The sequence below is a fragment of the Carex rostrata genome, chromosome 29 (assembly GCF_964058835.1).
Source record: "Carex rostrata chromosome 29, lpCarRost1.2, whole genome shotgun sequence".
NCBI lineage: Eukaryota > Viridiplantae > Streptophyta > Magnoliopsida > Poales > Cyperaceae > Carex > Carex rostrata.
The window spans coordinates 3,467,598-3,484,347 of NC_135946.1; the positions used below are offsets into that span (position 1 = coordinate 3,467,598).

Consider the following 16,750-nt stretch of genomic DNA (forward strand, 5'->3'; position numbering starts at 1 on the left):
CCATTACAGTCCCTTTCTTTTCTGAGCAACACATAGATTACCAAATTTCAATTTTTAGTTCCAAAAAAAACTTCAGGATTACCTTCATAAATTGCACTTTTGACCTGACTTCCTTCTTCCTACCAATTAAGTTTTTAATTTAATACTATTAACTTAATTAATATCTTTTCACCACCCACTGGTTTTTGATTTCTACAAGTGTTTTCAAGTATGCACTCAAAACAGATAATTTATGATATGATTTCAGAATATATTCACATATTTAATCATTTTCAAATGTTTGACTGACGTACCTCAATTCTTTGAGGTTTACTGGACAATGGATTCTTGAGTGGTTTGAAAATATTAATCAAAATAATTCCTCTGCCTATATAAATAATTCCATTGTCAGTTCAAAACCAATAGTCATACACGCCAAATTTCGACTGAAGTGGTTGCTGATTATATTACCTTATGTAGCTTTCTTTGAACTAAATTTCCTCACAACTTCAACTATAAATTTCTTTGAACGCAAAATTATGTTTATTTGTACGTTTATCCTGTCGATCATACACCCATAACAGGAATTCTAAAAAATTATAGTTTCCATTGGAAAAGGTGTATTAATTTGCATTGGACTAGGCTCATCAGGATATCTGCTCAGCTGCGGAGAGAACATTATACTAGCATCATTTCGCCCCGCACTTGCTGCTTGGAGTCAATATTGCTTGTTGAGATCTGCAATGGCTTGTTGTTAATATCGCCCCGCACTTGCTGCGGAGCGAACAATTTTGCTTGTTACCATCTGCTTGGAGGCAACAAGCCGATCTAGATGCAAAAGGCTTGTTGCCATCATTTCTGATCGAGTCACGAGTTAGGTCTAGATCGGCTTGTTGCCATCTGAAAGGGTAAAAGGCACGTGACTCATCGCTTGCTCGGAAAAAAGCTTGCTCATTTTTGACTTGGTCCAAAAATGAACGAGCCACGAGCAACTTTTTTTAGTTCGAACTCTATGTGAGCTCGAATGTGGCTTGCTTGCTTTAAAACGAGCGAACCACGAGTTACCCCTAACTTAGCACAGCTTGTTGCCAGCCCTAATTTTAATTAATAAAGGAACCATAATAATTATCATATAGTCTCCATTAAATACTTTAAAATATGCCAGCTCCTTTTACGTGCAAACATACTGTGAATATTCAGGCCTGTAATTATAAAAGAAAATTATCTACAATATTGGATCGATAACATACTATATAATACATAAAAAATATGAAAAAACATAATGATTATGAACTATTTTGAAGAATAACAGATAAAAAGATATTCTCAAATTTATTAAACAATCTATGTTTCTTATTATTTTTTATACAAAATATAGTTAAGATTAAAAAACAATAACATAAATGATTTAAGTTTTTCTTTAATAAAAAAGAACAAATAAGGGAATCACTCCTTTAATTTTATTTTTTGAAAAAGAGGAAGGTTCAAATGCCTCAATTTTTTGTGCCTCCATCATGCTTTTATTTTTTTTAAAACTTTAATAACTTAAAATTTAAAATTTAAAAATCAAAATAAAACCGTTAGATGTGATCTATGTTATTTTTTCTATGTGCTCATAAAAAATTATCACATTTCAATTTTGTTTTCATGTGAATCAATAAGTTGAAAAATCAACGTTTAGAAATTATCCACATTAGTACGTTTTTACAAGCACTTGATGACAACCAAAATAAAATTGAAATGCCATAATTTTTTACATGTGCATAGATAAAATAATGTAGATCATATCTAGCGATTTTATTTTAACTTTTAAGTTTTAAATTTTGAATTATTAAAATTTTAAAAAATGGAGGCATAATGAAAGCATTTGAACCCTCCTCTTTGAAAAAACCAATAAAACTAATTTCAATTTGAAATTTATTTAGTGTTTCTTTTATCTTATATTTTTCATCTGACGCATTCCTCCAATCAGAAAACTGAGACTAAAAGCGAAAGTAAATACAAAAACTATTTCACAGGCCTAGATCGGCAAACAGATTCAAAAGTTGCTTTGTTAAGAACGTTTGCTATCGCTTAAAAAAAATGATGCCATTGAATGTGCAACGACGCCAGTTTGTAACACCGTTATTTAAGAAACGCTATCCGTTATTTAAGAAACGCCATCGGATCCGAGCGGATGACAAAGGTGAACACTTTCGCTATCGGGGCGATAGCCATCAGTTCGAAAACAAATTACGATTATATATAGATTTCAACCGATAGAGAAGTATTTTTTTTGTAGTAGTATCTATACATATTAGTTAATTTTATTTTTTTTATATGTTTACAGTTTGAGAGTACATAGGAAAAACACACTCATGCGCCACTTATATATATGGTTGTTTATTCTATTTTTTTTTTCATAGTTACTAATGAAGTTTGCAACTTCGTAAAAAAAAATCAAGTACCTTTGTGTTGTAAATACTAAATACTGTTATTATTGGTAATGAGCAAGATTTATGAGTTGTGTTGTTTTAGTGGTTTTTTGTATGTGCTTTGTATATATGAAACATTATATTTTTATTGAAATGAATTAAATTTTAGAAGAAAAAAACTATCTTTTTTGTATATGCTATTTTCTTTTTGTATATATTGCATGATCTATACTCATCTGCGACCGGCGCCGTTATTATCAGCGACATGCTCATGCTACAGACATGCTTTGTAATACATTTTTTTATATATTACTTTGATTAATATTAGTTTCATGTTACTGACATGCTCATGCTAAATTTGTAAACCTGGGAGAGATCAATCTTAATTTGTAGACAACGGAGCATATAGATAAAGTTTTATGTCCCTTATTTTTTGTTACATTTTATCACCTCGAAGCCAAAAACCAAGAAGAAAAAAAAAAAAAAAAACAACGATGAAGAAGAAGATAAGAAAAACAACAAAGGAAAAATAATTCTAAACAAAATATAACAAGTTGCGTAGGAAAAAAAAACAAAGAAAGCCTATCTGTTGGTGGACCCCTTTGTCCAATGACCCTGCTTCTTCATCTTTATAGGACCGAAACCCATCTAATTAAGGCCCACAGTTGGGCCCAACCAATTCGTCAGGCAGCCCAACTAAAACCTATTATATCGGCCCAATATATTTTGGGATTTGTTGGACCAACTGTTATCATTTTTAAATTCTCACTTTAATAGGGGTATGGCTAGAATTTTAACACAGCCTACATTGCATAACTCCTTTCAAAAATAACAAATAATGCTACTAGACAATAATTGATACAAAGAGCTAGTGTGTTGAAAAAACCTGGGAGTCCAGACCCAAACCGTTGACCGGATTCGGACTGATTTGATTCTTGCTAGACCTCCGGATCAAACTGGACTAACCCAAGGGACGGGTCTAGCAAGGGTTTGAGCTGGATTTTTCCACTAGACTCACCCAAATCCGTCCCACACTAACCCGAGACCCGCTTAGACCCGCCTAGATCTGGACCGGACAAACCCAAGACCCGCCTAGACCCGGACCGAACTAAAAAAAAACATATCTGTTTCGGCCAAAAACAGTTTTGTTTCGTCCATGAACAATCCACTATTTTTTTTTTTTTAAAAATGATCCGGACTAGATTTGGACCAGGACCCGGACCCGTCCCGGACCGACCTATGTGAATTTTGAACTATTGGATTAGCACAGGTTTGGACCAAGTCCTCCAAATTAGATGCGCCGGACCCGACCCGTGCTAACCCTTAGACCCGCCGGACCCCATGACCGTGGGAACCGTGGTCCGGCCGAGTCTGAACCGACCCTACCCGACCCGACCCGTTTTCAATTTACTACAAAGAGCTAATTTTCTTTCATGGCCTTTACCACACACAAATCTGTACTTACAATGCAACATACAATAAGTTATTGTGTACCAATTATTGTGCTTGTGTACCAATTATTGTTTTAAGTAAAGGTAGGAGGTCAAACCACTCAACTAATTAATACCCTTGTTATTATAACAAAGGACTTCTCCCATCCGCATTTTAAACCCATAACCTCTCACATAGAGACCATGTGCCTTTACACCATTAGACCAAAAGCTAGTTCTCTGTACAAATTATTGTTAGAATTCACTATCTATATTTTATATTCTTCAAAAAAAATAAAATAGGAACACTATTATCAATCACCTTTTGCGGATCATCAAGAATCATATCGCAATTAGAATTAATGTTATAATAAATGTATAAAAGTGCTTATGTCTCATAATAAGGAAACTTATTTTGTTATTGCTGTATATTTTACTTAAAAAGAAACAGCCACAATAAAAACGGTACTATAAAGTAATTTAAAAGAACCTTTAGTACATAGAACATTAAGGCCCATATTTTTAAGTAATAGTTATCCGCTGCATGTGCTGTAAAGTGATAGTTATGCTTTTGCCACTGATGACTCTCCTTTTCCAGATTCTTTCACTTATTATTGTCCTCTCTCCCATACTTTTCCATATTCTCGTACACAGCACCAAGATTTACAACTAGAGCCGCACTAACTGGACATGTGTAGTTCTCTCTAATGCTTTCAAACATTTTCAAAGGCTTCAAGATTTACAAACTTAGTGCCGAAGTTACAATGCATATTTGAGAAGTGGTCTCAGTGGTTCCGAGATCACATCTTAAATAATTCAAAATTTAGATTATTACTTGATAGGTTTACAAACTTATAATTAATAACCACTTTACAGACTTGCGCAGCAAAGTTTACAGACAGAAGTGCCAAAGTCTCTAGCTTTATAAAGTCGCTAGCGACTTTCTAGAAGTGGTCCCAGTCAAAGAAATTATTATGGAAATTGAATTTTGGGGGTCAATTAGCCGCTTCCTATATTTTTCATGAAATCAATTTTGAAAATTACGAATTCCATAAAAAAAATTTGTCCATAACACCCCACTCTCGATTTAGAGAGAGTTTTAAGAGATGTAAAGAGTAGGGGTTCAAACGATCGAGTTGGCTCATCACGAGCTGGGTCCAAGTCATGATTGGCTTGCCACAACAGTTGAGTAAGATGAGTGAGCTGAAATTAAGAGACCGAGCTAGAATCTTAGCTCATAATTAGACCGAGATGGACGGAGCTTATAATTGAGATTAAGGGGCGAGCTGGACCGAGTTGGCTCGTTTAGCTTGCTGAGCTTTATTTGGGATACTATCTTACAAATTAAAAAAATAGTAATCAAACCCATCAAACAAAGCACTAGATGTTCATTTCCAGTTAATAGAATGAAACAAGCTCATAAAACATAGCAATTAGTGGAATAACAAAAATGAATAAATATTGACTAAAAACAACAATTCATAAACCCTAACCGTTCATTCAACAGATCAGATCAAAAGGTAAAATCTATCTGTCGAACGAGCTAAGCGCAGCTCAAACTCGTTTAATCTAGACCGAGCCATTAATGAGTTAGCTCGTCAACAGCTCGAGAAAGTAATGATCGAGCTGTTACCAAACAAGTCACGAGCAGATCCCGATCGATGCACGAGCTACTGAGTTAATTAGTTTGCCAGCTCTAGACTAAAGACGTCGAAAAATCTCTTGTGGTAATACCGTCCGGATAAATTTGTTCAAAATTAACTATCATAAGCATCAACAAAAGGGTCATGATAATTGAATGTTAAAATTGTTGACTTAGTCCACATGATTGGAAAACTAATAAACTTTTCCATAAAATTAAAAAAAATATTATTATAATAAACTTATTAACAATGACGACTTGACTTAGCGACCTCCTCTGGTAGTCATGTATATATATATACCCTTGAGACTTAAAACAGATCTCGCTTAGTTTTTGAAGAGTTGCTATATACACAAATATATAGTAAAATGACAGAAGCATCCATGAACATCCAAATGATTGGCTCTGATGAAGTTCTTCTCGAAAACATGGTAATGAATTTCATAGACAGACTTCCCGCTGATGAAAATCTTACTGTGGTTTCCATCATTGGACGCCAGAATACAGGTATATATATATATGTTTTTTCCCTGTACCCTTTATCATAACAATATATATATTACTTTTGTTTATTATCACAGCCATTTTCTTGGATATGATATATTTCCCTTCATCTGTCTTGAGAAAATGAACTAATTATATCAGAAAAGAATTATCAAATAATTTCGTTGGAGATTGATCTCTATCATTTGAGTAGTACAGAGGCAAATATATTTTTGGGAAAGGTCTCAGTTTTCCGGTGATTTCGAACCTGCCTGTTTTAGTCCTTTGTACCTTTCTTGTACAGAAGAGAGAGAGAGATCAGTGAGATTTTGTCTAGGATTAACACTTTTATTCATTTGATTTTATTTGATTTTCTTATTTATTATAATTGGTATCTTTTCTGATTTTCTTTCTTCTCTTTAAAAGAGAATATATATATTTATATTTCTCTATATGAATTTTTATGAAATTAATCGTTTTTTTATAATATAGGTTTATACAGTTTTGAAAAATATATAATAATATCAAAATTTTGCCTTCTATAAGAATATTTTATAAAATAATAAGTGCAAAACGATTTAATTTATTTTAGAATAGATATAATTTTTTTTTGAGTCATTTCCGTGATAAAAACAGCATGCTTTTAAGGAAAAGAAACAATAGCACAATATTCTTTCTTTTTATTTATAAACATATTTTCTTCTCTTACATCCATGAAAAATTCTTACAAGAATAGATGCAAAACAGAATTCTAATCAGTAGCTCTTAATTCTGATCCTTATTTACTAAAATTGCCATAAATTGTTATGGGGAACTGCAAATGACTTAAAACCTTCAACATTAAAAACTAGACTTAAAGATCTTTAATTCCATTAGGTCATACACCCAGATGGACGAACGTTTTCCCTTACAAATTCGCATTTAAAATCGACTGAAAATCTGATTGTGTTTGAGTTTATTCTTTAACAGTCCGAGGAATGTAATGTTTATTCTTTAATTCCTATGTATTTTTGACAGTTTTCTAAGTTCTAGTTTTTGGGAATGTAATGTTTCAATAAAAAAGGTATATCCTTACTGTGATTTCATCTATCAATGTAATTGTGATTTTCAACACTGATGTTCAACATTACTAGTGTCAGTTCTATCAGTATCGGTGCAAAGTCCCACACTAGTGACACTATAAAACGGACACTGGTTGCATATTCTGTACAAGTGGAAGATCACGGGCTCTTTCTTAAAAAAGAATAAGAAGAAAGAAATGTTTTGTATTTGAGTCGAGAGAACTAATTAAGGTGTGTTGGTTATTTTTCTTACGGCCAGTAACTCAATCACAGAGAAGGGAAAAATACAGAACTTAGAACAGAGGAGATTTTTTTTTGTGATGCTTAAACTTACGCATCATTTTCTGGGTTTTCTCATTAATAGAAGCAAATACAAAATCATAACTGCACACTAACATTACAGCCCACGTTGTAAAAATAAAACTAATCACATAAACTTTACTTAAATAACTGCTACCCTATTTTTAGCCACACACTGGACTAAAACTGACAGCCTCTAATTACGGACTCAAATAAAAACAACTTTGCTAAAATTAGACAAATCAACCACTGGACACGATCCTCTAACAACAAGATTAACTCATCAAGGTGGAGCTGATATATGGGCATGAATACTCCTTTTTGTTGAAACAGGGAAAAGTTACTTGCTTAACAGCCTCTTTGGGACAGACTTCAATGTATTGGATCCCCAACAAAACCAGTACTTCTCTGATTCTATGCCTTTTCTTTTTCTTTTTCTTTTTCTTTTCAAGTAAGAGTAAAAAATAAAATTACACAGAAGGTACCATTTTCTGATGGAACATATGGCAGTTTTGTCTAATGCAACAATTTGATTCAGCTTTTTTTATTTTTTCTATTTTTAACCTTTTGAAATTAGTGGACAAACTACAACGGGTATCTCGATAGCACAGTGCCCAACCAATCCTTCCATCGTTGTAATTGATATAGAAGGTTCCGATTCAAGCACCAATGCACAGGTGCTCCTGTTAATTACTTTTCTAAACTTCATTCCGTAACTAATATTATTGTTTTTCAGGCTTTTTATTCTGTGTCTCCAATATATACCTGTACACAAACAAATCCACGGTAGAAGTATAGAGCTACATTATTTTACATTTACATATAAGATTTACAATTTAACAAAATGTCACTTAAATAAACAGTTACCTAACAACTAAATATAAGTATGATCTTACACAAATTAAGTCGGATATATGAAATGTTAGAACGGTTTAAATTTTAAGAAAGGTAAAAAACTTTCAAAAAGAAATAATTGAAACAACAACAGTATAATAGCAAGAAGCTAGTTAAGGTTTCACAATTGCATAACAGGTGAAATTATTAGTCACTCTTGACTTAAATTCTTTTAAGTAACTGCTAATAGAACTTCCATTTATAGAATGGAACATCATTCGCTAACCGAGCTGCTTTATTTGCTTTGACTATATCAGATGTTTTATTGCTGAACATGTAAGTTGAAAATTTTCTTTTAGAGTCGCAATCCGATACCATAGAATTTAATAGCAGTGGGTCCCCATTAGTTTATTGCCATGCAATCTTCACTCATCAGCCTTTAAAGATTTTGGAGCAGTTGATTTGAACTCCTCCTTTTATATAGTGTGATTCATAGCCTGGTTGGTCACTAGTATAGCATTGTCTTATAACCAATTTTTGCATATATATTAATGCAGGGAAGCTAGGGGGCTTGGCCAATATGAGGGTGGTAGTTTGCCTCTACTTCAGACGATATTCGGGGTAATCCGTCGGATGATATAAAAATTACATTTCTTATCATCACTGGCACAAAGTAGAAAATTGTGGTCTTTTAGTATCTACTATGATATTACAGTTATGAGAACTAACTAATCTCATGAACCCACCAACATAGAAAAACTAAACGAAAGAGTCCTTGATTCAGAGCCTATTTGACATGGAAGAAAATGATCAATCCATTTGTCTGTAGCTTGTACTGAAACTGATGAGTTTTGTATTATTTGCAACATTGATTTTTTACTTCTGTGGTTTTCTAATTTTGTACATTATATTTCAGGAGAGAATATCACTTTCACAGCGTAAAACTAGGGTAGAGATGACCCTTCGCGACTGCAGAAATCTAGTAATTTTTTTTTCAAGTCATTTCTACTAGGAAAAATACACTGATCGTAAGCGTCAACTATTTTTAACCCAACTAAATATTTTTTGTCCATGTCACAGACAAACGAGAAAGATAAAGAGAGAGCGGAGAAGATCATAAAAGAGGTATCATCAAGAGTTTCACACAAGCCTATTTTTTCCATCAGATTTTACATAGGTTTTCATATATTGTGAATTACTTCCTGTAATAGTGTTGGAATTCCGGTCCAGCTTCAAACGGAAGACTCGAAGACTATATTGAGGTGCGATATTACAATTGATAAAATTTTCTGTGCATCTGTAAATCAAAGTTGAGCTGTATTTCTAAGGAAAACATGAGCTTCAACGCCCACCTGTGTACCTCTCAACCATCTACCCTTTTGTTTATTAACTACACTTATGCATATGTTAAATAAAAATACATTTTGATTACCACTAAACATTTAACCATTTTATATAAAATCTACATGTGTATTAAACAATTAATATTTTTTTACTTAAGATAGGTATTGGTAGGTAACAAATAACAATGTAGTGAATAGTAAAGATATGCAATTTGAGATGGACTCTATTTATAATTTAGTGGAATAAGTTGTTTACAAATGATTGATTAAGTTGTTTACAAAAGATATGCATCAATCTTGTTAACAAACTGACTTTCGATTGATTTATTGCAGGTATCTGTTGTAAGGTTTCCAAATGCAACGGACAGCGGACAAGCTATTCAGAATGAGTTTCAAAGCAAGGTACAGTACAATATGCAGTGGGAAATTAATTACTCGATTGTGGAATCATGAGAGGATTATGTAAACCTTTTATTTGAAAGGAGAGTATAAGGATTTGATTTATATTTTCTTTCAATATCAACTACAACCAAAGCCCTTAGGTCCTATTTATACCCATTATAAGATACTTCTAGAATATGCATGCATCTCCTACCCAAGCTAGCATATTCTTGAATATATATAAACCTAGTATATTTAAGATATATCTAGAATATTCATACACCTATACATACTACTATACTGTAGAACATTCTAGAGAATTCAAGAACATTCTAGTGTACTCTACTATACTCTAGAATAACCTAGAGCATTTTAGACTAACTTGGTGTTCCAACTTTCAACACTCCTCCTCAGCACCAACTTGGTGTAGTATTGATCTTCGGTACTCTACGTATATCTGGGTCATCATGCTTCTTACTGCCTCTTGTAGTTTTCTGAGCTTGATGTTGCTCAGATGTCTACGGTTGATCTTCCAAAATAGTCATCTCTAGAAGAGAATATTAGAATATTCTTCTCATGTTGCCTTTGCACAATTCGTCGTCAAGTTTTCTTGACTCAATGGAACACCTAACAAGCTACAACTCCTTGCACAAACTCTCATCATGCAGTCTTCTCCATAGTACTGACACTCTATATCATCTCGTCATCATTCCCCTCCTTGGTGATGACCTCTAGCTTAGTTCTCATTTTATGGCTTCTCCTCATTAGCGACCTCACAACTCACAACTCTGGTCTCCATTTCGACCGATTCTTCAACTGGTTCTTAAACTAGTTCTTTGAACAACCATGGCTCGAAGTAGATATCCTCCTCCATAGGTTCACCAACATCTTCGATGTCCTCTACACCAGACATCAAATGTATCGCAATAGTTGCCACTGCGTTCCACTCTTCTTCACTTGGGACCTCTGTTGGTGCCTTCTCCTTCATGGTCACCATGAATTTTCCTTCATTATTCTTGAACTTACACTCTCTCGCATAGTGCCCTCGTCGTCTGCAATTGTAGAACTCCACACTTCTACTATGATATTCACTACTAGCTCCTTTGCCCCCCCACCCCAACATCTAGGAGCTTCCATAGAACTCGCACCTCTTGAATCATTCACAAAAAACATCGATATTGGTCCCTGCTTAACTCTAGACATTGACCACTATATAGTAGTGCCTTCTCCTCTTTGCACTTCACTATTAAACCTACTAGCTACTTGGAAAGAGATTCTTGACTGGCCAACAAATTCTCCAATTCTAGCAGGGTTGGTTGCGTCACCCATCCTTGAGTGGCTGTGATGAAGGCGATGTACTCTGGCCTCATGCCATTCTATGCTCGCCAGTTTTCACATTGGCTTCTAGTTGCTCAATCTCCCAACACAAATTCTTTACTTTAAGAAAATACTCACTTTACTTTAGGTTTTAAGTGTTCAAAAACTTTTTGGGGTGCCAACATGGTACAGGCCATATAAATTCATTGAGTGATCCTGCCAGAAGCTTGATCAAGAAAATTCATCATGTGAATCTATGTTACCAATCAATTGCCTTTTCTTTTTTTGTTCAGGTAAATCAATTGCGGGAGAAGCTTACTACGCTCACACCAACACAGTCTAGAGACACATTTCTTAAAAATGTGCTAACAATTTGGCCCAAAATCAGAAGCAACAAAATTCTCGACATTCCTTCTTTTAATGTAATGAGCTACAACTTGCCGTGTGATTTCTCTTCTAAACTAAGATTTCCTCCTCGGTTTACCCTTTTTTCTGTCGCAATTTAATTGGAAGTTCAATTTGTGCAAAATTTAGGAAACACTGTCCACACACAGGTGCAATACAATAATGCAGCAGGAACTGAGTTCACTTGATTCAAATGAGGTAAATTTATCTGTAGTGATGACACTTGTCAACAAATATAACTAAACCAATGTTCCTATTGTGAATTTCTGATCTCAATTGTACTGCAGGGGTTTTCTCAATTGAGGGATATGGAAGAGACTACCTCTTCAGTGTCGACGTTTCAGAAAATACTGGCTGAGTTTCTTACTTCTACATCCGAACGGTAAGACTTATACAGACTACAGATCTACTTTAACTTCATTTGGGAAAACTATAACTTGTAGATAAATGTTATGTTACTTTGTTTTTTTTTTTTATTTGGATTGGGAAAAACAAAATTGGAGCCACACATAATTGTACTAATGAAACATTACAAGAGTTACAATAATACAAATGCCATGAATAATAGTAATAACAATAAAAGTGATGTTTGGAATTCATGGAATAATATATTCAGTAAGGAAACATTTGACTATAAAAGATAAGACTTTACTGTTTACAAAAAAGAGAGCTCATGATAGTCAATATGGATGATAGCAACACCAGGTACACCGCCACCAACAAAGTTCTTTAAATCGAATCACAAGAACTATCAACAAGAAAATAAAATAAAATGTTAGTGCAAAAGCACTAGAAGAACTAGAAATGTGAGGATCGAACATTTAATAGTGAATACTAGCAAAAATGTTCAAATCTATGATATGTTGATCAGAAGTTTGGTAAGTTCTAAATTTTATAAAATGTTCCTATGCTCCTAGGTTTGATGAAAGTGCAGATGGATCTATTCCAAAGGTTCGGGATTGCTTCAAAGACAGCTTACAGCAAGAAATAATTAAAGTGAGAACTACAAACACATTATTTTTATTAATATCATGCGCTTGCTTGTTTTATGCTTCTTTGTTCAATTATTCTGACTTTCTGTGCTCCAAGTCAAATTTAGTTAAGGCCTAAAAACACTCTCAAGGTATTATTAGCACTTGTCAAACATTTAAATTGTTGTGAATTCTGGTAGGGTGTATGCTTACAATTTAATTTCAATCAATCAATTAATCTCTACTCATATCAAGATTCATGTCTAAAATTAATCAAAGATAGACATATATTACCACTAGTTTGATGAAGCAACACAGTAGAAGCCCTTCGCCACTCTAGCCATATTATCCTCTCTTCATTCACTTGTCATATGTGCACATCAATAGTGGCGCTACTACCTGTATATATCCATAGAAACAAGTTGAAGACAGTTGTGAGTCGATGTGCTAGCACCGACTGATAGCCCCTTTTCTCTCCTTTCTCTCTGCACATGGAAATATATGACTATGCATGTAAGCAAATAGGTATATACAAATCCGCAATGCTGCACATGTATTTAATCTGTTTTATTTTGTTACTTCTGTCAAAGTTGTTTCCTCTGCAAAATAAAGACCTATATATATATATATTCTCTTCAATTAACATTCAGAAACTGGAAGAAAAATTCTCAAGTATCTTGTGGATTGAAACAAGCAAGGAAGTTGAACAAAAGAAGAAACTAATATCCAGCGACTTGAGGGCAATGAAGAAAGCCATTGTTTCAAGTATTTTCACGTTCACATTTAACTTGGAAGCATTCGAAAGCAATATTGATGTTGACAGTATTGTTGAAGCTCATGTGGGAGAGTTCGAGCAAATATTCCGAGGTAATTAATTTTGTAGTAATGCATAAAATACATTTTGAGTAACACTTGGTTACATAGGATTCTCAATAAAATATTAGATATTTCTGTGAAAATGGTTATCGAATTGCTTTCAAATGTGCGGATATATGGAAATAACAGCAGATTTATTTCCGCGGATATATATATATTTCCAATGGAATGCCGTGGTGGCCCCCAAGCAGCTGTTTGCTTGGTGCATATACATCTCTCTTTGACTAAATTTGTTGGCTACTTCTACAAATGGTCAAACCATGAAATTCATTTTGTTTCAGGTTGCCGTGAAGAATACAATCTATCTGTTTCATTCTGCAGAGCAAGTGTAGTTGATACTCTAAAGGACTATGCAGAACGAGAGATAATGGAAATTAAGGTATACAATCTATTTCATAGAACTAAGATATATATATATTTTTTAGTTGAGTACAAAAAGGCCAGTTTAATACGTAGTTCGTTTTTTCATCCTTTTCACGCTGAGAAGATTTGTGGATATCTCAAAAATTTTGATTGACAAAGACTTTGTCAAAATGTCCCGAACTTAATCCTCACTATTCACATACATCAATTCGATATTATCTTGTCCTTCATATACTTCCAATTAAAATGAAATACCAAATACATTTTTGTTCCTTTCATGATGGACTGGATTTTTGCGAGTTTGACAAATTAATTGTAGTTTCATCATAAGTAAAATAAATTTCTTTATATAACTACCGAATTTCAATATTTAGGTCCAAAAAAAAAAACTTTAGGATTCCCAACATAAATTACTATTTTGACCATCTTCCTTCCTACAATTTAAGTTCATAATATAACACTATAAACTTAATTAATTTCTTTTTACTGCACATATTTAAGTATTTTCATATCTTTGACTGACGTACCTCGATTCTTTGAGGTTCACTGGACAATATTGGATTCTTAAGTGGTTTGAAAATATTCATAAAAAAAAATTCCTTTACCTATATAAATTTTAGTGTAAAGGTTTCAGTTTAAAAGCAATATATTATTAGTCCTACACGCCAAATTTGAACTATGCCACCATGCAATATTATCTTGTTTTATTTCTATATTTATATTGTTGATCTTGTTTAATATACTAATCCCTCCTCACACCCCCCCCCCCCCCCCCCCCCCCCCCCGCCTCTTAACCCGCTCGTTCATAACAGCAGAACCACAAATACTTTGTTTCCTACGAATAAAGTTTTTAATTTAATACTATTAATTTAATTAATATCTTTTCACTGGTTTTTTATTTCTACAAGTGTTTTCAAGTAAGCACTCAAAAAAGATAATTAATATTTGATCATTTTCATATCTTTGACTGACGTTCCTCAATTCTTTGAGGTTCAACGGACAATGGATTCTTGAGTGGTTTGAAAATATTAATTAAATAATTCCTTTGTCAGTTCAAAACCAATAGTCATCTATGCCAAATTTCGACTGAAGTGGTTGCCAATTATATTACCTTATGTAGCTTTCTTTGAACTCAATTTCCTCACAATTTGAACTATAAATGCCACCATGCAATATTATGTTTTATTTGTACGTTTATACTGTTGATCTTCTATTTAATCCCCTTCCTCCTCATACACCCATAACAGGAATTCCACAAAATTATAGTTTCCATTGGAAAAGTATTAGTTTGCATTGCACTAGGCTCATCAGGATATCTGCTCAACTGCGGAGCCAAAATTATACTAGCATCATTTCGCCCTGAACTTGCTGCTTGGAGTCAAGCAACCTGGTCAAAGATTCCTACTATTTTGGAATACATGTTACTGAATATAATCATCCCGGCTACAAATATTTGCGTGCAACATATGAAGGAACATCAGAAGATGAATGTTAGGCATCTGGGGAAAGAGATGTTCAATCTTCTTGAGAAACAGATAGTTGCGTATCTGGGGAAACAGATTGTTGGGCAACTGGCGGTGTTTGCCATCTTGCTTCAAATTATACCGGGCCAACCTCATTCTTATGGGTTCAGGGATTGATTGTTTGGATAAATTTATCTACATGTTTTCCATGCTGACGAATTTACTTTCGATTTTCTGAAAGAACTGAGACAAGGACGTTGTAGAGAACTGTTCTCACAATTATATCAAATTGCAGTGACATCTGCAATTCTGCAAGGAATTAACTTGGAAACTTTTTGTTGGAAAAGTTCATATTTATTAATTTGAGTGTCATATGAAATCATAATTATGAAGATTTCTCTTTACAAAGTTTTCTTAATGTATTTGTTATGTTATGACTCAAATTGCTTTTGGATCCATTAGTATTTATTTTGTTTAATTTGTTGCTATATGCTAAGACTCTTTGTATAGAGAGATTAAGTAAATTTAGTTTGCATCAAAATTGTCTCTAATTTGTTTTTCTTCGTTCTCCCTGTAGAAACCCCTAAACATAAAAACTCTAACAAATTCACCAAATCATCCAAATCATCAAAATACCACAAAATCCTAGAATGAAAGTTCCAGTTCAGAAAGAAATTACAATTACAAGAATACTCTGACCCAATTGTACAAAATGTATAGGAAGAAAAAGACTTAACAGAATTCTCAGGGTAGTATTATCTCTACTATAAATGTACATGCTAAATTTATAAATTTTTGAATTTCATTTCATGTGAAATCAAGTGGTCACCAGATAATGAAAAATGGATGCATTGAACTTAACTTAAAAACCTTAATTTTTTTAACACAAGACTTCATAAAAAATATAATTATTTTTTTTTTTTAAATATTGCATGTAAATACATCACTCACATGGTAGATTCGTTTGAATGGGTTGGATTTGTTCTTGGAAGCCTATTTGATGGATTTTGCAGACAGTGTCACTATGGCTGAAATAACACCGATTTTCTGGTAGATAGACTCAAAATTATGTATAAATTTAATTTTCTAAAGTCAAACTAATACCTAGAGAAGAATATTTTGAATTTTGGAATATACGTCTTCATATAAATAAAAAAAGAATAGATATTTTTCGAAATCATTAACTGATATCTGAGGTCGTGCCATCACCAGTCACTGAAGGTCTTTTTCCAAAAAAAAAAATAAATAATGAAAAGTCAGCGACCGATATATGAACAAATAGTCAGGTGCCATTACTGTGGATTCAAATCAACTGAAATCCCAGATGCATGAACAGTAACTCTGAAATTTCTGGAATTCCGAATCCAACCATTGAACTGTTTCGAGATGCGAGCACAGAAAAATCAGCTATTCTGAGATACGTGCACAGAAAAAGTTGGACGGTTGGATTTGAAATTCCAGGAATTTCAGCGGTACTGTTCATGTATT

At 33.4% G+C, this 16,750-nt stretch overlaps 2 protein-coding genes across 2 annotated transcripts in view; both read left to right on the plus strand.

Annotated features, from left to right (window-relative positions):
- LOC144546203 (protein ROOT HAIR DEFECTIVE 3-like) overlaps positions 1-696 on the plus strand; it is a 36,354-nt gene extending 35,658 nt beyond the window's left edge. Inside the window, exon 16 of the mRNA XM_078294729.1 lies at positions 564-696. Coding sequence (XP_078150855.1) covers positions 564-572 — 9 coding nt within the window. The 3' untranslated portion in view covers positions 573-696. The remainder of the gene's footprint in view (positions 1-563) is intronic.
- Positions 697-5,720: 5,024 nt separating this feature from the next.
- Positions 5,721-15,807, plus strand: LOC144546200 (protein ROOT HAIR DEFECTIVE 3-like). Its single transcript, XM_078294723.1, has 16 exons — positions 5,721-5,972; positions 7,643-7,709; positions 7,887-7,986; positions 8,409-8,479; positions 8,701-8,764; positions 9,060-9,125; positions 9,224-9,268; positions 9,355-9,405; positions 9,820-9,888; positions 11,478-11,606; positions 11,719-11,787; positions 11,877-11,971; positions 12,507-12,585; positions 13,211-13,427; positions 13,718-13,815; positions 15,047-15,807. The coding sequence occupies exons 1-16, from the start codon at positions 5,834-5,836 to the stop codon at positions 15,437-15,439; spliced, it is 1,752 nt and encodes a 583-aa protein (XP_078150849.1). The 5' UTR covers positions 5,721-5,833; the 3' UTR covers positions 15,440-15,807.
- The last annotated feature ends 943 nt before the right edge of the window (positions 15,808-16,750 follow it).

Coding starts and splice junctions, on each gene's coding strand:
- LOC144546200 (XM_078294723.1), top strand. CDS start 5,834: ATGACAGAAGCATCCATGAACATCCAAATGATTGGCTCTGATGAAGTT. Junction 9,269..9,354: donor CGGAGAAGATCATAAAAGAG/GTATCATCAAGA, acceptor TTCCTGTAATAG/TGTTGGAATTCCGGTCCAGC. Junction 13,428..13,717: donor GTTCGAGCAAATATTCCGAG/GTAATTAATTTT, acceptor ATTTTGTTTCAG/GTTGCCGTGAAGAATACAAT.